The 25,604-nt window shown below is 38.8% G+C and overlaps 1 protein-coding gene across 3 annotated transcripts in view; it reads left to right on the forward strand.

Moving 5' to 3' along the window:
• The window catches only part of lrp4 (low density lipoprotein receptor-related protein 4), a 452,403-nt gene that overhangs the window by 424,134 nt on the left and 2,665 nt on the right, over window positions 1–25,604 (forward strand). For all 3 annotated transcript variants that reach the window (XM_072272686.1, XM_072272688.1, XM_072272689.1), the window contains exons 32-37: window positions 816–960; window positions 2,309–2,422; window positions 3,489–3,618; window positions 9,118–9,188; window positions 16,951–17,038; window positions 18,547–18,688. In XM_072272686.1, coding sequence (XP_072128787.1) covers window positions 816–960; window positions 2,309–2,422; window positions 3,489–3,618; window positions 9,118–9,188; window positions 16,951–17,038; window positions 18,547–18,688 — 690 coding nt within the window. The remainder of the gene's footprint in view (window positions 1–815; window positions 961–2,308; window positions 2,423–3,488; window positions 3,619–9,117; window positions 9,189–16,950; window positions 17,039–18,546; window positions 18,689–25,604) is intronic.

Raw genomic sequence — 25,604 nt, forward strand, 5'->3', positions numbered from 1 at the left:
GGGCAGGGCAGACTTGAGTGGGTGACTGTTCCTGTTTTCTTGTGTTACTTATTTTTGCCCATGAACTATTTTAATACCTTTAGATATAAGAGTGCCACCATGTGGACAAACAAAAGATATCAATGGAACAGAAGGCTGCAATTTAGTCTCCCTTCATGGAACGACTCTGTGATCCTGCATATTAAGTGAAATATTGACGGATAAAAATTGCTTCTTGAAATAAAAACTGGCTGTCTTAAATATCACGTATTTTTAATTATTTTTAGCAATACAGCGTGGATTAGGCCCTTCTGGCCCTTCAAGCCATACTAACCCTAATCTAATCGCAGGACAATTTACAATGACCAATTAACCTAACTGGTATGTCTTTGGACATATGCCGTGAAATTTGATGTTTTATGGTGGCAACACAATGTAAGGTATAAAATATTACTCCAAGTTACAATTTTTTTTTAAAACGGTACAAAGAGTAACTGTGAGGTAGTGTTCATGGGTTCATGAAATCTACAGAAACCTGATGGCAGAGTTAGAAGAAGCTGTACCTATCACACAGAGAGTGCATCTTTACCCTTCTATACTGCCTCCTGGATGGCAATAATGAGAAGAGGGCATGTCCCAGATGGTGTGGCTTCACAGGCACTTCCAGCCCTAACTCCTCCTGGCTTTTCCCAACAAGACTCATTTTCTCAAATAACCTGAATTGTGTTTGAAATAAATAATTGTGGAAGGATGCTACACAACCTTAATTTGCATGCACTGTTCAGTGTGCAAAGTAAAATCATTTGTAAATTCTAAGTTGTTGCTTTTGCAATTAGCATGATCGCTGGATCTACTGGACTGACTGGCAAACCAAATCGGTTCAACGTGTGGACAAATACACAGGTCGGAACAAGGAGACCATCCTTGCTAATGTAGAAGGACTGATGGACATCATTGTAGTCTCCCCACAAAGGCAAACAGGTATATGGTGAAAGAAATAGACTTAAAACTCCTGGTCTGTAATTTGCTGTAACAGAAAATCTAATGGCATCTGATGTTGGATAGACTTGGCCCTGTGTATTTGCATTTTTATATTCTTTGCATGGGTAGTTATTGAAAGCACTAGTTGACAGTGAGAGAAGGAGGGCATCTTCAAAATAAGTGAATGAGGCAAGTAAAGCTATCTCCTGCATGATTTGGTTTAAATTGAAGCATTGTAATTAATAGCGCAAGGAGATGTAAGTTAGGGTAGATTGCTTCAATATCAAATGCAATGCCGAAGTTAAAATAAAGGAGGGAATATTAGTGAAATTAAAGTAAAAATCATGAACAAAGGGAAAAAAAAAGATTTTAAAGATGCCTAGCTTTAAAACAAAATGTGATATCATGATTGTAATAATTGATATTCAGTCCCTCTGAAACTGATACCATGTAACATGTAATACGTGGTTCAAAGGGCATTTAAGTGAAAACCTAAATGTGGTGATTCTATTCCCAAAACACAAATACAACAACTATATACTACTCAGTGCATTTTAATGGTAAGTACTATTATTTTCATGACATTTACTGCAAAATATTGTTACTCAGACTACAGCTTTTGGGTTTGTTTATTTTTACCATACATCTAACCCTTGCTGCATTGCCCTGGTGAAAAACATTATGGAGTATTATTAAAATAGCAATGGAACCAAATAATTACAACAGTATTGTCTTTCTCATGTTTGTACTCAGAAATATATCCAGGATTTATATTCTGTCAGTGCCTAGAGCACAAATACAGCAATATTATACCATTGAAACCATTTCAACAATTTTCATGTAATGAATAGCTGGGCAATGCCAATGATGCAATTGCTTTGTCAAAATGAAACCATTGGATTAAAATCAGAGCAAAAATCATAACACAGCAAGACATTTTACTATTTAATACCAATCATATTCATTCTCCCTTTGCAAATTTATTTCAAATTTATACAAGTAAAAGATGTAGCATTATTTAATGTCTGTTGAAGTACATGAATAATGAGATTGTAAAATAATGTATTTTATAATGTGCTAGTCATGATTGTATTGAATCATGACTGCATTAAAGATTTGAAAGAAAACCAAGACAATATCTGCCCCAGGCCTCATGGACATCAGTTGCCACACAGGCCTGGTGCTTTGCATTATGGGCTCCACCCTGCTGCTGTTGTTTGACATTCAAAATCCAACTCCTCCTCTGCCTACCACTCTGTTTATTGCATCCTCAAAACACGTTGTTGAGAGAACATTACTGTGTGAAATAATTGTGAATTTAACTTTAAGTGTTTGGATTTAATTTTAGGTACTAATTCATGTGGTGTCAATAATGGAGGATGCACACATCTTTGCTTTGCCAGGACAACAGACTTTGTGTGTGAATGCCCAGATGAACCAGATGGACGGCCATGCTCAGTGGGTGAGTAGAAATTCTAAGGCTACACGCTGAGAAAATGGCAGCGGCTTGAACATGACCTGCTATGGTAACAGCTTAATGAGAAACAAAATAATCTTCAGATATTCAGTTTCATGAAGATGCATTTTAAGCATGCAGCTACGTAACAAGATTTCTGCTATTAGTGACAGAATATTCAAATAGAAGTAATGTGCATCCAAATGTGCTTTTCTTTTGCATATATTATATTTAAATAAGTGAGTTTGAGCAAAATGACTTTCTAAATTTTGTTCCAATTCTGATGGACTGTTCTATCCTAAAATGACACGATGTCACGTGGTTACTTTATTTTGGACCTTGCATAGTTAGTGTACACACAATGTCTTTGTGCAGTTAATGATCCAAGAGATTTCATGAATTATTTTTGCTATTTTCTGGCAATAGTTAGATTGAGTTGAATGGGATTTGAAAAATAATTTTCCTCTCGTTTGTATGTATTTAATTTCCATGGTAATCACTGGGAGATACTCAATTTTCATTCTCTCACTTACACAGCTGCATCCACATCCAACGATGTGCAATAAATGTTCTTTTTTCTCTCCTTGGTACTCTACAAACTGCATTTGCTTTCTTTGAATAATGGTTTCTGTCCATCTCCTGCCAATCTCGAATTAGCTGTTTCATTAAATTCTGTCTCCTTCCAAAATTTCTGAACCTGCCCTGCGCCAGATTTTATCAGGTGACCAGTTGCTTTCTGGCGATGAAGTGGCAGATGACGCTGGCCCTGTTCCCCATTCACAAATTGTGGCAGCATAACAATGGATCATTTATCCTTTGAGACTATCCCGGTCTTGTCAGTTGCTTACGTTTAAATAAATTTTATTTCTTGCCCTCCACTTAAAGTTTACTGCATTTCTCCTTTTGGAAAGAAAGACTTCTATATTTGATGCCTCTGTCAAATAAATTGGCGCATTATGAGGGAATGAGCAATGTTGAGCAAATGTCCTAATCTTGATATGACAGATGTGCCTATGGTCTTTCAACAAGAATGCTTAATTCATAAGTAATCAATAAATGTAATTCCTTGCAGTTCCTGGATATGTGCCTCCGTTTCCAGAGACCACCAGCTCTGATGAGAAGCCTGATTCTGTTGGCCCTCGCAAAGCTTCTGACACCTTCCCTGCAAAACCCACGCATGCCATTAAGAACACAAGTGAAAAGTAAGTATGCAGATCGGTGCCTTTGCCTCCAGCTACATCACTAATGGTTTTGACTTCATCCCAGTTAAACATGACTCAGGATTTGAAGGGCAAGTATCTATCTTCACTTAAAATACATCTCAGCGGAAACAGTAAACATGCTTGCCTTTCCATTGATGGATCAAAGAGGGCCGTAAATGAATATCATTCAGCCTCTGCTTTCGAGGCTTGAGCAGCTTTGTCTTTTCCCCCAGAGAGCTACAGAAAATAATAGATTGTTTGAGTACATGCATACTGAGATTTATTCAACAGAATATGACAGGATGATGCACTAAATCCCAATAAAAACCATGCAGATGTAAAAACTGAATAGATTGTAAAAACGGGAAGTCATGGATTATTTTCGTTTTTATTCCTACCCTGTCTGCTGTACAGTAACAGGGGAAAAAATGCAGTCATACATCGTTGTGATTTCCCACCCTGCCATTGGATTTTTACAAAATCTATGTATTACTGAGTTTAGTAAATTTCTGGTGGTTTAATTACTTCTGAAGTGAACAGCTTGCTAGCCATTTCGAAGAGGGATCCGCATGGTTGTAGTCTTGCGTTACACATGGGCTACGTTGGGTAATGGTACCAAATTTCCCTCTTGGGAGATAATTGTAAATCAGGTTAGTTTTTGTAACGCAAACACGAGAAAATCTGCAGATGCTAGAAATCCAAAGCAACACACACAAAATGCTGGAGGAACTCAGCAGGCCAGGCAGCATCAATAGAAAAGAGTATAGTCAATGTTTCAGGCCAAGACCCTTGCTCAGGGCCCTTGGCCCGGAATATTAACCGTTTACTCATTTCTATAGATGCTGCCTGGCCTGCTGTGCTCCTCCTGCGTTTCTTGTGTGTTATTTTAGTTTTCCTGGTGTTCCAATTTGATTCATGATCAGCATTATTGACATTCGCGTTTCATTCCGAATTTATTTAATTCTCCATCAGGCATGATGGAATTCAAACCTGAGTCTTCAGGTCAATAAGCAAAAACCTACAGATGAAAATATATAGTGCTGTACACTCAGAGCCAAGCAGCACGTGTAGAGAGAGAAAAACGGAACGTGTGGGTAAGGCTGACGATCTTTCGTCCCACCTGATGGAGCTCTCCTGGAAGATTAGCCTGAAAGATTAACTCTGCTTCCCTCTCCAGAGATGCTGCAGGGCTGAGCATTTCCATTTTACCCACGTCTCAGGATGTTTTATTCACATCCAGTAATTTGACCATTATATTTGCAACTCCCCAGTGCTCCTGAAGTCTTTTCAAGGAAAAGATCTAACATGTGTAAGAGCCATGAGGTAATGTTGCAGCTCCATAAAACCCTGGTTAGATCACACTTGGAATATTGTGTTCATTTCTGGTTGCCTCATAGAATGGATGTGGCAGCTTTAGATAGAGAAGGTGTGGAGGAGGCATACCAGATTGCTGCTTGGATGAGAGAGCATGTCTTATAGGGGTAGACTGAGCAAGCTAGGGCATTTCTCCTTGGAGCAAACGAAGATGAGAGCGAGCATGAAGAAGGTGTACAAAATGATGAGGCATAGATCAAGTGGATAGCCCATGAGTTTTTCCCAGGCTGACAATGGCTAAATCAAGGGGGACGTCAGAGTAAATATTGTCACACAGAGAGTGGTGGGTGCATGGAACACCCTGCAGAGTGATGCTGGTTGACGCAGATACATGAGGGGCAATTAAGAAGTTCTTAGATAAACATATGGATGATTGAAAATTGGAGGGTTATGTAGGAGGAAAGGGTTAGATTGATCTTGAAGTAGATTAAAATGTCGGCATATCATTGTGGGCCGAAGGGCCTGTACTATGCTGTGATGTTCCATATTCTGTATTTTCTGGGTTTTATGCTTTCTCCAAAGTTTGGCTAGAAATGGATAGCAATTAGCTTTCATGTGAGTAACATGTTAGAAATGCATTTAGTTTCTGTTGAGTTTCAGTTTTTCATCCAGTTAATTGGAGTCACAATCTTTTTTGCCTTTGAGATAAATATTTGATTGTAGCACAGCAATGTGAACAAGTAAATCATTATGTTATTAATGTACAGGCACTAATAGTGAGGATGCTGAACATAAAGGAAAAGACAAGGTTCCCTGCACCAGCTGCTAACATTGGCCAGAAGTCATTTTCAGCAAAACTGTTGAAAATGCTGTGTCTCGATGAAGAATTGATTCTCCCTCCAACAGTCATAAACAAAAGTGATAATACTGCTGGAGTAGTAGAGTGTTTGTCATACACTGTGATTGCAGAATGCTCTCTCAGCAGCATTATACCGACAACCCACTCTTACCCCGGGGGAAAGGGAATATGATTATTTTACAAAATCAGCTGCTGAAATATTGCTTTAGAGTCATATGCATCATAATACTGACACTATTTATGCCTGGAAAACATGCATTGAAAGATATTTTTGCGTATGTAGTTAATAATATTCTGCTGCAAAGGAAATCCTGGACCTTTATAGTGGGATGTCAAATTTAAATAAGATTTTTCAAATTGAATGCCATCATTCAAATTGAAGCCAGCATTTTCTCAAGGCTCATCAATAAAGAGACCAACACTGAGAGAAGTGACCTCAGTTAAACCAAGTGCAGTAGCTGTTGGCCATTTTCTGTTGGGTTTGTGGAGTGGACATTAAGCATGTTTCGAGTACATATTGACTTTGTTTGGAGCGTGTATGGGATAGAGTAAATGACTCTAGATGAGTAGTCACATCTTGAACACTCCGATAGATGTTTAAGCGTAAATGTAGTTTATTATTTATTTAGTGATACAGTGCGGAGTAGGCCCTTCTGGCCCTTTGAGCCTGCTTTCCTATCACACCCTGACAAACTCAATTAGCCCTAACCTAATCACTGGACACTTTACAATGACCAATTAACCTACCAGGTATGTGGGAGGAAACCGGAGCACCCGGGGAAAACCCATGCCTTCCATGGGGAGGGCGTACAGACCTCTCACAGGTGGCATCAGAATTGAAGTCCGAACTTCGGGATGCCCAGAGCTGTAATAGCGTTGCGCTAACCGCCAGACTGCTATGGCACCACCAAAAATTTAGGTGAGTTACCAGAGGGGATCAGAAGGTGCAGTACCAACAAGGAATTAAGGAAAAAGGAAATAAAAAAGATTGAACACAAGGAGCATTCTTCAGCATAATAAAAAATCCGTCTTTGCTGAATAACTGATTCTGTGTATTTGAAAATTCAGCTTAACACTTGAAAATACTCAACAACTGATTCTCTACAGCAACCCCAGCTGGACAGTTCATCTATGGGAACAACTTTCTCCTCCTTCCTGATTGGCCAGTACGTTATTCCCGAAACTTCTGCTGTACTCTTTTCCAAGATGCTGCCTGTCCTGCTGAGTTCCTCCAGCATTTTGTGTGTGTTGCTCAGCTTTCCAGCATCTGCAGATTTTCTCTTGTATGTTACTTTGATGATCTTGTGGTCATAGGTTTTGGACATCCCAGAAAATGGGGAGAAGCAGTCATTCCTGCATCTACCTTCTCAAGCCCAAAATAAGTTTGTGTACTTCAATGGCAACATCTATTGCTTTATGTTCTGTACAATACAGGCTCAATGACCATATACACAACTCCAGCCATCCATGCCTTTGGGGCATTCATTCTACCTTAACCAAACATAATGAACAGGGGTCAATGTTCTGAATTAGGCATTCTAGATGATGAAAGCTATGTCATAAGAGTTTAATGTTAATGCAGGCTTCATCGAGATTGGTCTATTAGATCTGTGACCTCATGCAGTGTTCAGTACAACCATGTTTATGTCTGGATTGCTTGGCTTGCAAAAGTCAAGGTCACAGTCATTCAGCATCTTACTCTTATTCTAGACTGTCACATTTCACACAATTTCATTGATTAGGGTGGTCCCCAATCTCTAGAGGCCAAGAAAAGGAGGTCTGATCTGCTTTCCTTTCAACCCGCAGTTGCAGTGTGCACAAACATTTGCCACTGTTGTGGGGTTCCCCAAAGTGCAGGCATTCAGAGACTGAAGCACTGTTGCTTTAGAGCCCAGGTAACCTTCTGTCAGAAGTTCCTACCTGCGACTCTTAAAGAACTTAAAGACTTCCTTGCACAAGAACCATGTCTATTACCTCTGTTATCTATTATCTCTTCTCCGCTAACCTGAGCAGTTTCCTATGAGCTCTTGGATATATTCTCGCCTCCCTTTCCATTATTGTGTTTTTTTTTTGAGCAGCATCACCCAATAGTAATAGGAAGAGGGGTACCAGAATTGTTCTTTAAAAAAACTGGATCTCAAGATCACAGCTGCAAGGCTAACTTTGGGCAGGTGCAAGAGTTTGCAAAAGTATAACTATAGGCATGGAACCTGGCACAGCACACCATTGCATAGCGAAATTTCATAGCACTGTTCATTGTGCAGCATACTCTTTGCTATTCAGCAGCCTCGTAGAATGAGGATGCTGGTTGTATGAAAATATCTTTTAAAAATCATACATCCGTATACTCTGCATAAACCTTTGAATGATTTGCCAAACTGCACGTCATCTTCTGAAACACAAAAGATTCTGTAGATGCTAGAAATCCAGAGCAACACGCACAAAATGCTGGAGGAACACAGCAGGTCAGGCAGCATCAATGGAGAGGAATAAAGAGCCAACATTTTAGGCCAAGACCTTTCAACAGGTCCTCTCCACAGATGTTGCCTGATGTGCTGAGTTCCTCCAGTATTTTGAATGTGTTACGTCATCTTACCTTTTTAAAAATATATAAAATTGTTATATGTTGCAATTCTGGATTTTTAGACTTAACAGTATCAATGTAAAATATAGCAAAAAAATCAAATGAATGTACCATCACATGAAATACCAAAACTACAACAAGAATGATGCTAGTAATCAGACTACAAATGCACTGCCTATATGTGTATGTATGTATATGTGTGGGTGTGTGTGTATGTATATGTGTGTGTATATACGTGTTTGTGTATGTTTGTGTATCTACATTATAAAATTGCATGAAAATGTTCCTTTCATACTCATTTTGCCCTACACTTGAAATAAAATTCACTGTTTGAGCATTTTATGGAATTGAAAAATGGCCTGTTGCAAAAGAATTCCAGATGCATAACTATCAGATAAACAGGAGTTTTACTGCACAAGAAGATTACAGTCTTTGTGTGAGTTTTCAGTATATTGTCAGTGTGCCACATTCACTCGCACCACCTGAAAGCAGTATGGTGATTTTTGAACTAATCGTACTACAGCAGTTGCATAGTAACTGTGGAGCACATGTTGCATCATTGTTATTGCACTGAAATAGCACAACCTGTGTTTGAAATGTTGTGTTACACATAATTAAGTTATTGCACATGATGATCCATTAAATAATTACTATCTACTGATGCTTATTGTTAAATGTTGAAATTGTCAGCAGGGATTGCTGCTTCCTGCAAGATGCTAAATTTAATGTGTTTTCCCTCCAGCTGTTCTCAGAAAGATGCAAGTCAAGGTCTCTGTGATCAGGATGAAAGTCAGGTGTTGCCTGCAATAAATGGTATGTTTTCAGACAATAAGCTTAAAAAGAAATCCTTTTTACAGTGTGATTAATTCACATGCTATTTTCCTGTGTTAATACTTGGCAGGTGTGTAGCCTTAGCTAGGACTGAATTTATAGACCAATGTTAGTTGTACTTGGGAAGCTATTTTCTTGACCTTCTCTTAACCTAGAAACCCTTTTAGGTGGGGATTTCCAAGTGTTGACTAGGTGGCAATGAATGGCAAATGTAATTTTAGCATTCATTTCCAGAAGACTAGAATATAAAAGCAAGGGTATAATACTGAGGCTTTATAAGGCATTGGCCGGGTTGCATTTGAAGGATTGTCAGCAGTTTTAAGCCCCATATCTAAGAAAGGATGTTTTGGCATTGGAGAAAATCCAGAGAATGTTCTTAGGAATGAGGAGCGTTTGATGGCTGATATTTTCATACTCGCTAGAGATTAGAAGGATGGAGGTGGGGGTGTCTCATTGAAACTTACTGAATATTGAAGGGCCTAGATAGAGTGGACATGGAGAAGATGTTTCCTAATATGAGGGAGTCTGGGACCAGAGGGCACAGCCTCAGAATAGAAGGACATTGTTTTAGAACAGAGATGAGGAATTTCTTCAGCTAGAGGTTGGTGAATTTATGGAATTTACTGCCACATGGGGCTGTGGAGGCCAAATCATTGGTTATATTTAAAGCGGAGGTTGATAGGTTCTTGATTAGTAAGGGCATTGCTATGAAATTTATTCCAATAATGCCCGTTGTCTGCCATTTAAGTTCTAAAATGGCATGCATTTATAGCATGAATTGTATTAGGCTCCACATTCATGGAGCATTACGAGTGGACATTATACTTAGCAGGTAATGTAGAGTAGTCAGTTGAGAATGTGTCTGTAAATGCTACTACCTCTGTTTGCCATTATGGAGTACACCACTATGGTAAATCCACTCTTTTACACAAATATGACATGAATTATGCAGCATGAAGGAACCTTCACCACGGTTGTTCATTAGTTCTTGCTTTTGCACCTCCTCTTAGCGTTTTTAGATTATATAAGTCCCTAGAGGGGGATGTGGCAGTAGTAAATGACCTAATTTGCTTAGTTGAGGGAACTACACAAACCTTTGCTGTTCCTGTGCTATTCTTTGATTTGACTGGAGGGAAAACTGGATACAATAAAATTGTACAGTCTAATTACATTCTAAAAAAATATGCCTGTGGTATAAAACCGTAACTATTCGTAATTGGAAAAGAATAAGATTTAGTTCATTAAAAAAGCAGGATACTGCGAGAGGTTGCATACTTAAACTAAGTCCAATTAAAACCGACAGAGTTAATTATTGTTTTTCCTTTGGGAAATTAGTTCAATCACAATTGTTAAAGTTCTCCACCTAGTGGCCCGGCTGAGGTTCGATTTAATGGAATACAAACTGACAAATTACAAGGGATAAGTGAAGACTCTTGATGAATCTGCCTGTGCAGTCAAGTCCTGACAATTATTGTGACATAATTGTCCAGTCAGCACTGTGTGTGTTGGTCGTTGGCTAGTGCCTTCAGCAGAAGACCCAAACAGTGGCCTGAATGTTGGCAGTTGAGGTTGAAACAAGTTTCAGATTTTATCGACACAGAGAGCAGAACAGTCAGCTGTTGGTTGAAGGTGAATGGACTCTTATCCAATGAGTGGATGTGTTTTCACTATATCCTTTCTATAAAGTTTGTTTCAGGTATAACTGCTGGCCGAACATTGTAAAATCCAGTCTGTTGTTTTATTTGCCTGACAAAACATCTAGCCACTTACCAGGGTAGTTAAGACTGATGGAGCAATTTGGACTGAAATTGGTGGTTGCCACTTCCATAGCAGGGAACAAATTCATACACGGCATTCACCTCTTAATATTGTTTATCATGTCAAAACTGAACTTAGTTTTAAGCAGAGTGGGCCAGTGTTAGAGTGAGGAATTCAGGCTTTGGTTTGTAGAGGCTACAGCGGAGTCCTTAGGCAGATATTTTTCATTTCATTTTTCTTTCCTTTTGCACAGTTAGGCCAGTGGTGATGCCAGGCAGGATAGTGGAATGCAGGGAGCCCTCCAGTTTTCCTGATGGCTACACCTGCAAGAAGTGCATCCAGCTGTGGCTTCTTTCAAACCATTTTAAGGAACTGGAGATGGCTGATTCGGGAGACTGAGGGGTTGATCAACAGGGTATATAGGGAGGTAGTTACACCCAAGGTGCAAGACTCGGGTAACTGGATGACCGTCAAGAGGGGTCAGCCAGTGCAGAGTACCTCAGTGGCCATTGCCCTCAGTAACCAGTATACCACTCTGGATACCAACGAGGTTATATGGGTAGAACTGAGGAAGAAGAAAGAGATGACCACATTAATGGGATTATACTATAGACTACCCAACAGTCCACAGGATTTACAAGAGCAAATCTGTAGAGAGATTGCAGACTGTTGAAACGTGTGATAAAGGTGATTTTAACTTTATACGTATTAACTGGGGCTCCTATACTGTAAAAGGGCTGGATGGTATGAAGTTTGTCCAATGTGCTCAGGAAGTTTCTTTAATAGAGGAGCCAACCAGACAGAATGCGTTACTAGATCTCCAATTAGGAAATGAGACAGAACATGTGACAGTAGTTTGTGTAGGGGAACACTTTGCATCTGGAAACCATAATATCTATTAGTTTCAAGATAACTATGGAGAAGAATAGGTCTGGTCTTCAGATTGAGATTCTAGATTGGAGAAAGGCCAATTTTGATGGTAACAGAAAGGATCTGGCAAGTGTGGATTGGGACAGGTTGTTTTCTGACAAAGGGTAAGTGGAAGGCCTTCAAAAGGGAAACTTTGAGAGCAGAGTTTTTATGTTCTTGTCAGAATAAAATGCAAGGATGACAGGTTTAGGGAACTTCAGTTTTCGAGAGATATTGAGACGCTGCTTAAGAAATAAGAGGTGCAAGCAAGGTATAGGCAGGAAGGAGCAAATAAGGTACTTGAAGAGTATAAAAAAATTCAAAATAATACTTAAGAAGGAAATAAGGAGGGCTAAAAGAAGGCATAAGGTTGCTGTAATGGACAAGGTAATGGAGAATTTCAAGTACTTGTACAGAGCAAAAGGATAGCAAGAGACTAAATTGGTCCTCTGGAAGATAAGAGTGGTCATCTATATGTGGAGCCAAAGAGATGTGGGGGGGGTATCTTAAATGGATTTCTTTTTCATCTTTATGGACACTGTCTATGGAAGTGAGGCATAGCAGCAGTGAGGTCATGGAAAATATACAGATTACAGAGGTGGAAGTATTTGCTGTCCTGAGGCAAATTAAGGTGGATGAATCCCTAAGACCTGACAAGGTGTAACCTTGGGCCCTGTGGGGAGGCTAGTGCAGAAATTGCAGGGGCCCTATTCATGGGTCAGGTGCCGGAGAACTGGATGATAGCTAATGTAGTTCCGTTGTTTAAGGAAAGCTCTAAAGGCAGGAAATTATAGGCCAATGAACCTGACATCTGTAGTTGGTAAGTTATTGGAAGTTATTCTACAGGGTAGGCTATATAAGTATTTGGATAGTCAAGGACTGATTAGGGATAGTCAACTTGGCTTTGAGCGGGTAAGCCGTAACTAACCAATCTCACAGACTTTTTTGAGGAAGTTACCAGGAAAGTTGATGAAGGCAAGTCAATGGATGTTGTCTACATGGACTTCAGTGCGGGTTTTGACAAGATCCCACATGGGAGGTTGATCAAGAGGGTTCAGTCGCTTGGCTTTCAAGATGGGACAATAAATTGTATTAAACATTGACTTTGCCAGAGCAGCCAGAGAGAGTTAGTAGATGGTTGCCTCTCTGACTGGAGGCCTGTGAATAGTGATGTTTCTCAGCAGGCTGTGCTGGGTCCATTGTTGTTTGACATCTGCATCAAGAATCTGGATGATAATGTGGTTAACTCAATTGGTAAAGTTTCAGACAACACCAAGCTTGCAGATGTAGTGCACAGTGAGGAAGACTATCAGTGGGATCTGGATCACCTGCAAAAATGGGTTGAAAATGGCAAGTGTTGCACTTGGGAGGACCATCCAAGGTAGGACTTGCATGGTGAGTGGTAGGGCACTGAGGAGTGTGGTAGAGGGATCTGGGAAAACAATCAATAATTCCTTACAAGTGGTGTCACAGATAGATAGAGACAAAAGGAGAGCTTCTGGAACATTGGCCTTCATAAATCAAAATATTGAGTATAGGAGCTGAGATGATACGTTGAAGTTGTATAAGATGTTGGTGATGCCTAATTTGGATTATTGTGTCTAGTTTTGGTGAAAGAGTGCAGAGAAAATTTACAAGAATGTTGTCAGGATTTGAGAACCTAAATTCTAGGGATCGGTTGAATAGGTTCCGACCTTATTCCCATAGAGTGTTGAAGAATGAAGGGAGATTTGATAGAGGTATACAAAATTATGAGGGGTATAGATAGAGTAAATGCAAGCAGGCTTTTTCCACTGAGTTAGGTGAGACTATAACTAGAGGTTATGTGTTAAGGATGAATGCTGAAATGTTACATGAGTGGGAACAACTTCACTCAGAGGGTGGTAAGAGTGTGGAACAATCTGCCAGAAGTCAATATCAACATTTAAGAGAAGTTTGGTTGGGTGCATGGATGGGAGGGGTATGGAGGGCTATGATCCATGTTCAGGTCAATGGGATTAGGCAGATTAATTGTTCAGCATGGACTAGATGGGCTGAAGGGTGAAGGGCCTGTTTCTGTGTTGCAGTGTTTCGTGACTCAATGGCTCTAAATTCATTCTCAGCAAGACCACTAGGTGGAGCAGTTCACCACTGGAAATTGAATGAATTTCACATGAGAGAAATAATTTTCAGCTGTACCAGTTTTTGTTGCAGATTTATATATAAAAGAAGTAATCTCTTGGAATATTCTACCACTTTTGGTAAAATAAATCTCACCTTTCTCTGTTATTAACAGCTCTGGATCAATACTTGTGTAATTTTGTTTTCCTTACAGATATGACCCCGTGGTATTACAGGAAAGATACTAGTATGAATAGAAGGAAGATTGGCTGGGGCAGGATGCAGTTGATTGCTTTGCAGATGATAGAAGGATAGGTAGAGGTCACAGTTAGTGTTGAGGAAGCAGAAAGCTTGCAGAAGGACTTAGACAGATTAGGAGAATGGGCAAAAAAGTGGCAGAAGGAATATAGTGTAGGGAAGTGTATGATTGCGCACTTTAGTAGAAGGAATAAAGACATAGATTATTTTCTAAACAGGGAAAAAATTGGGAATCAGTGGTGCAAAGGGACTTGGCAGTCTTCATCCAGGATTCCCTAAAGGTTAACTTGCAGATTGAGTCGGTTTAAGGAAGGCAAGTGCAATCTTAGCATTCATTTAGAGAGGACTAGAGTATAAAAGCAAGGATGTAATGTTGAGGCTTAATAAGGCATTGGTCAGACTGCACTCGGAGTTTTGGGCCTCTTATCTAAGAAGGGATACGCTGCCATTGAAGAGGGTCCAGAGCAGGTTCATGAGAATGATCCCAAGAATGAAAGGGTTAATGTATGGCGAGCGTTTGATGGCTCTGTGCCTGTACTTGCTGAAGTTTAGAAGAACCTATCGAATATTGAAAAAGCTAGAAAGAGTGGACATAGAAAGGATGTTTCCTATATGCGGTCGTCTAGGATAGGAGGGCACACCTCAGAATAGAAGGATGCCCCTTCAGAACAGAGATGGGGAGGAATTTCCTCAGCCTGTAGATGGTGAATCTGAGGTTCATTGCCACAGGCTGCTGTGAGGCCAAATCATTTGGTGTATTTAAAGTGGAGGTTGATAGGTTCTTGATTATTAATATCATCAAAGGTTATGGGGAGAAGGCAAGGGAATGGGTTTGACAGGGATAATAAATTAGCCATGATGGAATGGCGGTGCAGATTTGATGGGCTGAATAGCCTAACTCTGCTTCTATGTCTTATGATCTTATGGTCCTATTTGTGATTGTATTTACACCATTTATCTGTTTACTTCCACTCAAATCAATGATGCTCAGTATATACTTCAAAACAGCCAAAAGAATGTTCATAGCCTGATGAAATTGTGCTCTGAAAAGACAGCAAGTGTGCTATGTGTTTATTTATTGTAACTTTTTATTTTTATGTATTGTCACCACATAACAACAAATTCCACAACATATGTCAGTGGTAATAAATCAAGATTCTGATTTCCCATTTCTTTTCAAGTGTGAGAAACAACCCAGTGGTCACCTTAACTGCACTGTAAACTGTTATCTTTAAAGCACCAGAGACTGTTGGTCTCTCTTGAGCCTTCCATCCCACGGCCTTCCTTTGACCTCACGCCTGATCCCAGCCTCTCCCCTGGCTCTATCTTCCTTATCCCTCTGACCTCCCCTCTCTGAGATAGAACTGTCTGTCCTCAGTAGGGGCAAAGCCTTTGTACCCCTGCCACCAGTCTCCACCTCTGCCCCAGTTCCCTGAAGCCTGTGGCCATAGGGTCTTACTGCCCTTCTTCCACCATCCATCCAACTCACCATTCCCACTCCCCTTCCGGGTATCCCTTGTCACTCCTCACTCCTCTCCCGAGTGCTGCATGCCAGTACCCTCTTCTGACACCATGCCTGACCCTAGCTCCAGCCCCTGCCTTGTCTTCACTATCCATTCTCTGAGCCAGAGTAGTCTGCCCTCAAGCAAGACCTCAGCTTTGTACTACTGAGATTATAATTCAATAAATTCTGTCCCCACCATGACATCAAATTTGTCTTCTGCTCTTTCCTCAATTTTCTAGTCCAGCTGAAGGGTCTTGACCTGAAATGTTGACTGTCCATTTCCTTCCAGCTTTCTGTCTGTGCAGATCATAATAGAACCATCAGTATACCAGTTTTCATGCCAGGAAGAAATGCTATTCTATACATATTGGATCAAATGTGCACAAGATAAAAATATTTGTACAGCTCTGACTCACTGAATCCATTGAAAACGATATAAGATTTTTCCTGAAGGAAGAAAGAAATCAGATAACAGGGATTATCTCATTTCTAAAGTTAATATCTGTGTCTTTGGTCAAGGGGAATGTCTAGAAGTTGGTGTAGTTTTTCCACCTGTTTTCCAGGTGGTTATGAGCAGGGAAACAGCATGATTCTACACCATCCCTCTGGCGTACCTTTTCACAAAATACACAATCTTTTAACTACAACAAAAAAATTACTAACTTCAATTTTTCCTTAATGCATCACCCAGCAGCATCAAGAACAACCGCCGCGAGGACTTTATACAACCCTGCATTTAACCAAACCGTTACAATACAGTTTTACAACTAATGTAGCAATTGTGCTGGATTTCCTTCTGAAAAAGGGACAATAGAGCTGTTTTAAGGTCACATTCTCATAAAGACATCATTGAGCTATTGTAGAACCAACTAAAGCTTGACATGTTCTACTAAATACTTAAAACTTTTATGAATTAATGGCACTTGTTGGTAGTGTTTGTGTAAAAAAAAGCAGGCTGACCCTATGAATAGTCCAGCCATACACATTATTCCCATCTATGGATTAATGCTTGCAGTTAAGGATCGTTTAGATCTTGCAAATTCTTAGTTCCCCTTCACCTCCTCCAAGATAGGTAGTCTTGAAGCATTACACTTTGCAGGAAACTTTCTGATTGAGTTTTCATAAATTATTCTATAAGAGAAAAATATTATACTGTATTCCGGTTTGCATCATTTCATCTGTAAAACTGACTAATTGACCTTGTGACTGTTGCAGGTGAAGGACTACATGTAAGTTACATCGTTGGGGCCATTTTGACTATATTAGCTATCCTGATACTTATTGCTGCCTTCATTATATACAGGTATTGTCTTCCAATCATATTTGTGCAACCATTCTAAGATTTTGTTTTTCACTTCTTGGAATTTTAGTATTGGCTATACATAGTGTGAGTTCAGTAGACAGAGGCATTTACCCAGAAATTTCTCCACAGTTGGTAGTACTAAATACATGATCAAAGTGTGTTTAATATTATCACCTAGGAACGAATTTCAAAGCAAACGTTTTACAAATGAGGGAGATGCTGGATTTTATATCTTTTACTTACTCTGTTAACCGATGAGGCAGGACCAGGTATATTGTTCAAAGATGTTCAGCCGCCGTTTCAGTTACTGGGTTGACAATATCCTGCACATTGGGTAATATTGTTACCTCATTTAAGTACTGGCTCCTCCAGTTGTTGATTGATGTTGACACTTAAGACAGGCGCTATATTTGTACTGCTAATCATGGGGTGAAAGGGTAAAAGTAGCATGCGGGGATACAGGCCCCTCAGCCCAACAAATTCATGCCCATCATATTGTCTACCTGGCCGGTCCCAGTTTCCTGTGTTTGCCTCATATCCCTCCATGTATCTATCCAAGTGTTTCTTAAATGATACTCTGGTACCTGCTGCAGCCACTTCCTCCTACACCTCATTCACCCACTGTGTGAAAAAAGCTGCTCCTCGGGCCTGTTTTAAATCTTTCCCCTCTCACCTTAAATATAGGCCCTCAAGTTCAGGATGCTCATAGCCCGAGAGAAGAGACTGCTCTCCTCTACGTTATCCATGCTTCTCATAATTTTAATCACCTCAGTATGGTTACCCTTCATTTTCCTACATTCCATGGAATAAAGAATTAGCCTGGCTAATCTCTCCCCATAATGCAGATCTTCATTTACTTCCCAATACCTCACATTGCTCATTTAAGATATTTTTACAAGTACCTCTTTGATCATTTTGCTAGTCGTGTGTCCTATCTAAATGTGCCTTTGCAACATTTTCTATTTAATGCTCTTGTAAAACACTTTGAGAAATTTTTGCTACACTAAAGCCACTTCATAATTGGAAGTTTCTTTTACCGTGTTCAGGAACTAAGATGACATTTTCTGGAAGACCCAACCAAAAATAAATTAATAGAATTTCTCGTGGTATGAACTCGTGCCCTTCAGTCCCAATATATGCACTCTTGTTCTAAGGAAACAGGGGTGGGAAACACCCAAGAGACTGCTTACATATGCAGATTGGCATGGGATCCTCTTTGCAATTTTGGGGTGTAAATGTTTAGGTTTTTATAATGGCTTCTGGTTGAACTACATATTTCCATGTGGTTATTCTTTCTCCACTTTGTGCAGTCCCAGTAAAATGAATAGGCTGATTGTAACTGGTCTAGAGGTGTATCCTTCCAAATGTGGCAGGAACACCCGGAAGCTGACTCCCTGCTTTATCAGCAGCTTTTTAAAAATTTACAACAGACATTAGAGGTATGTGCTGTCAGCTGTAAAAGTGGAACTCAGTTGGAGTGTGGAAGTAACTGCTTTTCCCCCCTTCAGGCACAAAAAATCAAAGTTTGATGATCCAGCTGTGAGCAATCTAACTTACAGCAACCCATCATACCGGACGTCTACACAAGAAGTGAAGATAGAAACGGTTCAGAAACCACCTCTGTATAATCAGCTGCGATATAAGAAAGAGGTAAAACCATCTAAACAGTGTTCTGGTTAGGATTAATGTTTTATCGGTAAACTCTTCAGATTTTCAAACTGAAAGGCCAGGTTAGGGGACCAGAGGTGAAAAGAACAGTAAGGTAAACTCTATTATGTTATAAAAGCTAATACAGAGTTTACGGGGAGACAGAAAAGTGTTCCTGAGGCATGCAATACTCATTAGTGATATATCTACATCATAATCTAAACTGACAAAATATATTAAGCTGGAAATGCTAGGCTTTGGGATACTTTCAAAATTAGGAGCAACTTCTGTTACTTAGAAGTTACATTTAGAGTGACATTTGTAGACTCCTAGAGTCACTGCTGGTCAGAAACAAGCCACACCAAGAGTCCATGCCAAGTCACTTGAGGGAGCAAGAGAGAGCAACTTAGTTCATTCCATTACTCCACTCTGTCCCTTAGCCTGGTAATTTTATTTCTTTGTGCTTATCCAATTCCCTGATAGAAATCATTAATCAATTCCAGGTCTGCCATTATTAGAGGCTGTGAGTTGCAGATAATTACCACAAATTCCCCTTCCTTCCACCCCCCCCCCCCCATAATTTCTTGCTTGAAATTTTTAATCTGCCTTCTTTGAACCTGGTACCATTGTTTAATTAGACCAAAATTTTCTTTCATTGTCTAATCAGTCATACCTTCTTTGACCTCTTTTGTTCCAAAGAGAATAACTTTATCACTAAAATCGCTCATCCCGGACAAATTCCTCTACATCTGACTGACCTTTGCTTCCTTGCTTAAGTGTGGTAGTTAGAGCTGATGGAATTTCCTAATTGTGACCTAGCCAGAGATTTATGAAGAGTCAGCGTATCTCCTCTGCAATTGTACTCAAAGCCTTTATTTTATTTATGAAGGCCAAGACCTTTGCAATGAAAATGAACGTGCAATGTTATGCCTCAGTTTAAAATATACCAACTACATTTAATATGGCAAGAAAATTCAGCTGTAGCATGTTAGTAGGTATTTCTTCAGTGGTTATCTTATTTAATCTCAGACAGTGAAGTGGTCTGTAATAAATTCAATTATTCTTTCTCTAACTCCTGCCACATTTAAAGATCCATAAGCCCCTAGATGTTTTTGCACACCCTTTAGAGCTCTGCCATTAACTCTGTATTGCTTCTTCCCATCCCTTATGCCAAAATGCATCATCAACACTTCTCTGTACTAAGTTACATCCATGATCTGTTTGCCCCTTTTGATTGACTATTTATGTCCTGTTGTGGTCAATGGTATTTTGAAACTGTGGGTACAAAGTGAAAGAATTGGACTTTGAAAGATTAAAAATTCAATCCCTGTTATATGTGCTGAATGCACAAGGGTAATACACTGTGCTTACATCCAAAATTTGATCTCACTCTTTACAATAGAATTGAAATTTACAAGCAAGGTTCAATACACCTTCATGGGCATTTCACCCCAATTATTCTCAACAATGAGGCCAGTTCTTGGCCCTGAGCGACTCCGGTCTAACACAAACAAACTGAACACAGACAACCTTGAATCTTAAACTTTGAACCTCAAAAACTTATGTAAGTTAATTTGAAAACGATTATGTACATGTTTAATGTTACCTGTATTGCCCGTATCTGCTTATTCTGCCTATTATTCTTTCCACTTCCTGATCTGTTCCCTTAAAACACAACATGCTTCTTTGTAGGTCCTGTTGCAAAGGAAATGCTGCAATCTTTGCACTACCTTTTAGAGTCATAGTGTCTTAGAGCACTACACCACAGGCACAGGCCTTCTGGCTGATCTTGTCCATGCCAGATTATTATTTTACCTAGTCCCATCAACCTGCACCTGGAACGTTGCCCTCTGTAACCCTCCCATCCATATACTTATCCAAACTTCTCTTAAACATTGAAATCAAACCAGCATTCAGCACTTGCACTGGCAGAAAACCTGCCCTGGATTTTCTGTTGGTTTTTGGCATAAATGCCCTTCTTTGGAAAGCAAAGAAAAAGGGATGGCAGTGTTACAGGAGAGCAGAAGAAAATGGGCAGGACCTTGAGATTCGAGTGAGGTCAGTATGTAGAATGAATGTGTAATCTCAGGAGGGATGATTTTACTATTCCTACATTTTTATATGAAATGAAATAATGAGCAGAGTGTACAGTATAAAGCATCAAATAGCTTAATAAATTGAAGATTCAAAATTATTGATGTGTTGTATTTTGGAAATCTCTTTTCCTTGACTGCAGCTCTCTGGCCCATCTGATAGTCTTTCACCTTTCATTTTCTGACTGCTACTTCAAATATTACCTCAGGTACACGTCAGCATGAGTGTGTGACATGCACACCCCATAATTCAACAGTTTCCTTCCATTTGACATGGGCTGCTGTGATACACTGTGGCATTTTGCAAATTTGGAAACAACAAGTGTTCTGTGTCTTTTTTTAATGTGCATTTTTTAACAATATAAGAAAGTACGAATAATGGAGAATGCAGAGTGAATGAAACGTAGCCCCATATTTTCTTCAAATTTTATTTGGAATGGACAGAATAAAGAAGTGGTTTCTAAACATCCACTTTATTAGAAATATAGAAAAGTGTAAACTACTGTTAAAGAATAACTGCAAATGCATCCTTTCAAGATGAATATGTGCACTTTCTCTACTTTGCTTATGAGGACAGTTTAACCTAGAGCGACTTGATAAAGTTTAAAATTAATATTTTGTTACTTAATATTTTCTTAACACTAATAGCACATATTATTCTTTGACATCTTTTTTTTTAAGATCAGGTTTTACCAGTTTGCAAAATGCAAATGCTTCCATAGCAAAAACCATTTAAGGTTCATGGCTGTTTTAATCTGCTTTTTGTTCTTAATAACAAGCTAATTTGCCGCCACAGCATGATGATGTACCAAACTGTGCATGCAGTTTTCCACTACTATCTTTGCTTTTACCCCCGAGGGTCAGAATCATTTTCAGAACAGAATTATAATCATTTTACTAAATATTATACAGTTTGTATATAAATGGGCAATATAAATGACAAATTTCTTGCTCCTTTCCCTAAAGTAATTCTTTGCTGCTATTTTCTTTCATTATTGAATTGGGTGTATCTTCATCTTTATCGCCTGTGACTTAAGTATTTTCTAAGTGCAGTGCTGTAATAACAATCTAGTGGGAAGGACCTCATGCAATGAAGAGAATTGTTCTTCCAAAGAAATTACTGAAAACAAAATCCTGTGGTTGCTGTAAAAAGCAAATGACACTTTATGTCATATTTTCTGCCTGTGCACCATGCTGGAGACAATTAACTCCGTGGTAATAAAGATGGAAATCTACCCTGATGGCACATCTCACACAGCAGGATATTTTTGTAAAACATAGAACAGTTTATGTATACTTTGTTGAATTTGATTGATCCATTAAACTTAAAAATACCTCAAAACCTATTGTATATGGTCTTGGGAATCTAAAATATGAAATTAGGTTTTTGTTCTCAAAAAGATGTGGTATAAATAAATTATTAAGTCCAAGAATTCACTAGATTTAAACTGAAAAGGTGATAGAGTAGGATATTAGTGCAAGTGACTGAATATACTTCCCTTTAACACACACAAAATGCTGGAGGAACTTAGTAGGCCGGGCAGCTCGATGGAAAAGAGTACAGTCAATGTTTCAGTGATTGTGCTCTTTTCCATAGATGCTGCCTGGCCTGCTGAGTGCCTCCAGCATCTTGTATGTGTTACTTGGATTTCCAGCATCTGTAGATTTTCTCTTGTTTGTAATTGGATGTACCTTCCTTTATTCCTTTTAGAACACAATGTTCAGAGGGGTATAGTAAATATGGAATTAACACACCTGAGATAATGAATAAGAAGAAAAAGATATGAGCCACTAACAAAAGGGTATATTTTAGCCGAAAATTTGCAAATATATTTCCTGTTAAAATTGGCTTCGGTGTTAAATTATGGAATCAACTGGAGAGGATCATAATGAGGACTATTATCAATCATTGGATGTAAAAGTCAGCATCTCTTTGGTCAAGTCCAGAAAGTAGTTTCTTGAAAAGAAATGAATATCTTTAGTTACTAAAACAGTTGTTGCAAACAGACTGCTATCAAAGACAGAGAGTATACATCCATAACTACCATTATAAAAATGGTTAGAGGTACACACAGCTGATCTTCACTAAAGACCTTTTAGTTGTGCCTTTTAATGATATCTGAACTGCACCAGCCCCTTTATATGGTCAAGGGGCTGGAATGAATTAAATATGTTTCTGGATGTGGTTGGTGAGCAACACTGATGAATATTGGGATTCTTGTTGAATTTAAAGTATCTCTACTTATTGATGGAACTCAACTTGATGGGTGAAGTACCAACTATTCAGGACTAAGGTTAAGATAGGTTAGAAGACCCAGGTTGCTTAAATTGTGTCAGCATTACAGCATGAACATCAGCATGAACCATTATTCCAGAAGGCTCTCAAAAACAGCTCACTTGTTGACAGCAGCAGACAAGTCCAAAGAATAATGTGCTGTCCATGGTTTCAATCTTTCATTTATTCTTTTCTCTCCGGGGGCGGGGGTAGTGGAATTTGGATGAAACTAAAACTAAAATCCCTAATTATCTCAAGAAGGCTGGGATGAACCTTCAGAATGAATGTACTCCTGTAATGTTTCTAGGGAGGAAATTCCAGGATTTAGACTGAGCAACTCTGAAGGAAGAGCAGTTATATTTCTAAATCAGGATAGTGTGCAACTTGAACGATAATTTGTTTCCGTGCACCTGAATCCCTTGTTCTTCTTGATCATGGGGGCAATGGGATTTGGTACCTTGATCAACTGTCAGAAGAAGTACCTGCAGTGCATCTTGTAGATAGTTTATGACCCAGGGATATAGTGAGCCAATGTGACAATTTGTGACAGCATATATACATTGGTTTGATGAGAGTTTCATTAATTTGCTAACACAGTAGGATGAACATTTTCATTTATAGCATTGTTCTGCTCCTCTGTAATATGCAGCTATTTATTATTAATCAAACACAAGAACACAATCAAGTAGAGCGAGAGTAGGCCACGAAGCCCCACAAGCCTACCCTGCCACTCAATATGATCATGGCTGATCCATGTTGGCATCAACTCTTCTGCAATTGCCCCCCATAGTCTTCAGTTCCTTGACTGTCCAAATAATAACATAGCCAAAAGAAACATTACATACAATTACATATTTGTTTTAATATGCAATAGCCTAGATTATGCTTTTCCTTCAGTCTGCACTTATTTTCCCAATGCTGTTTGATTTTTAAATAATCATCAGAGAATCAAGAATTGGGCCCTTTACGTTTTGAAAGTTTTGCTCTGAGCTTTCAATTATTCCTCAGTACCATTCGAGGAAATAAAAAGTGATTATGTGTGATTGGTATCCCACTTTCACACTGGCTCATATTTTTTTTAATATTCTTGAAGGAAGGCTTTCAATCACCTTTTGAGAACTTATCCAAACATTTGAAGTATACAAAGGAATGTCAAGATGAATGGTTTTAAATAAATTTTAAATGATATTATCTGTGGCTGAGGGAGCAATGAGTTATCTTTCCTTAGTAGCTCTGCAGTCTTTGGCATTTTCAATTATAAAATTCCCCTCATGTTCTTATCTTCAATTGTTGAGTTCAGTATGACTTCCTTCACTATCTAAAATCCAAGTTTGAAGTTTTATTCTGTTCCCATAAGATTTTGGGAAGATCAACACTGTCTGCTAAATTCCCACAACAGAATACCAACACTTACCCAATTACTATATCAAGATGAACAAGATTGTTTGCAACTCAATCCAGCTTTAATAAAGCACTAGGTAGCAGCAACTCATTAATGACCAAGAATTCATTTCTTCTGCCTGTCACGTCCACAATAAAGAGGTCATTCTTCTGGCTCCAAAATGTTCCATTATAACAATACGGACATCATAAAAACAAGAAGTTAAAATTAATATCATACTCCCAATGTGGCACTAGTACAGGTGTGAAATAATCTTAATATTGTGCACTTCTTGTTTTTATGATGTCTGTATTGTTATAATGGAACACAGTTTGAAATTACTAGGGTTAATAGTAAAAATGCTTTTAACAGGTGAGCTGAATGAAGATTCTTAAAGAAGATTAATGTAGAAAGGAAAGACAATTAGAAGTGCACACTGACTTCTTCTAAAAATCAGCTACACGGAAGTTGAGTAGGGTGCAGTGTGCAGCAGCTGTGTATATTTCTTTGCATAATATTTCATAAATATTGCTGGAGGTAATTTAAAACATATGATTAAAGGCATGGTGTGCTGTATAATATTTCCACACATGAACACTCAGTCCACAGCACCAAGATGAAATACGGCAAATGATAGAAAGCTAAATGCAAAACAAAGTTACTGGAAATCCTCAGAAGCCATATCAATTGCTGCAAAGTTTACAACAATAATGACATTTCAGCCCAATGACGTATTTCATCAAAATTGAGAGAAATTATAGATGCAAATTTTGATGACCAAGTAGAGAACTAAGGGAAATGGAGGGGAGAAAAGAACAAAGAAGAAAGTCTGTGTTGAGCTTGAATAACAAAATGGATGCTTATGTGATCAAAGGGGTGGCAGAAGCAAAAGATAAAAGACTACTAGCATCTGCTGCACAAAATAATGGTAGAATGGTAATGATCTGAAGAAGTTGTCAGAATCAGGCAGAGAAATGAGATGCTGGACTTTGAGATACTTCTGAACCTTTTTGCAAGAGCATAGGAGATGGAGAGCAAGATAGAATGGACAATCAAAATTGCAAGTGATATGAAGCATCTTGTCAATTGAAATATATAAATTATGAAATATATGTATTACAACTAGGTTGTCACAAAATAATTTTGTTTGATTGTAAAGTTATGAAAATA

Source organism: Mobula birostris, chromosome 11 (genome assembly GCF_030028105.1).
Source record: "Mobula birostris isolate sMobBir1 chromosome 11, sMobBir1.hap1, whole genome shotgun sequence".
NCBI lineage: Eukaryota > Metazoa > Chordata > Chondrichthyes > Myliobatiformes > Myliobatidae > Mobula > Mobula birostris.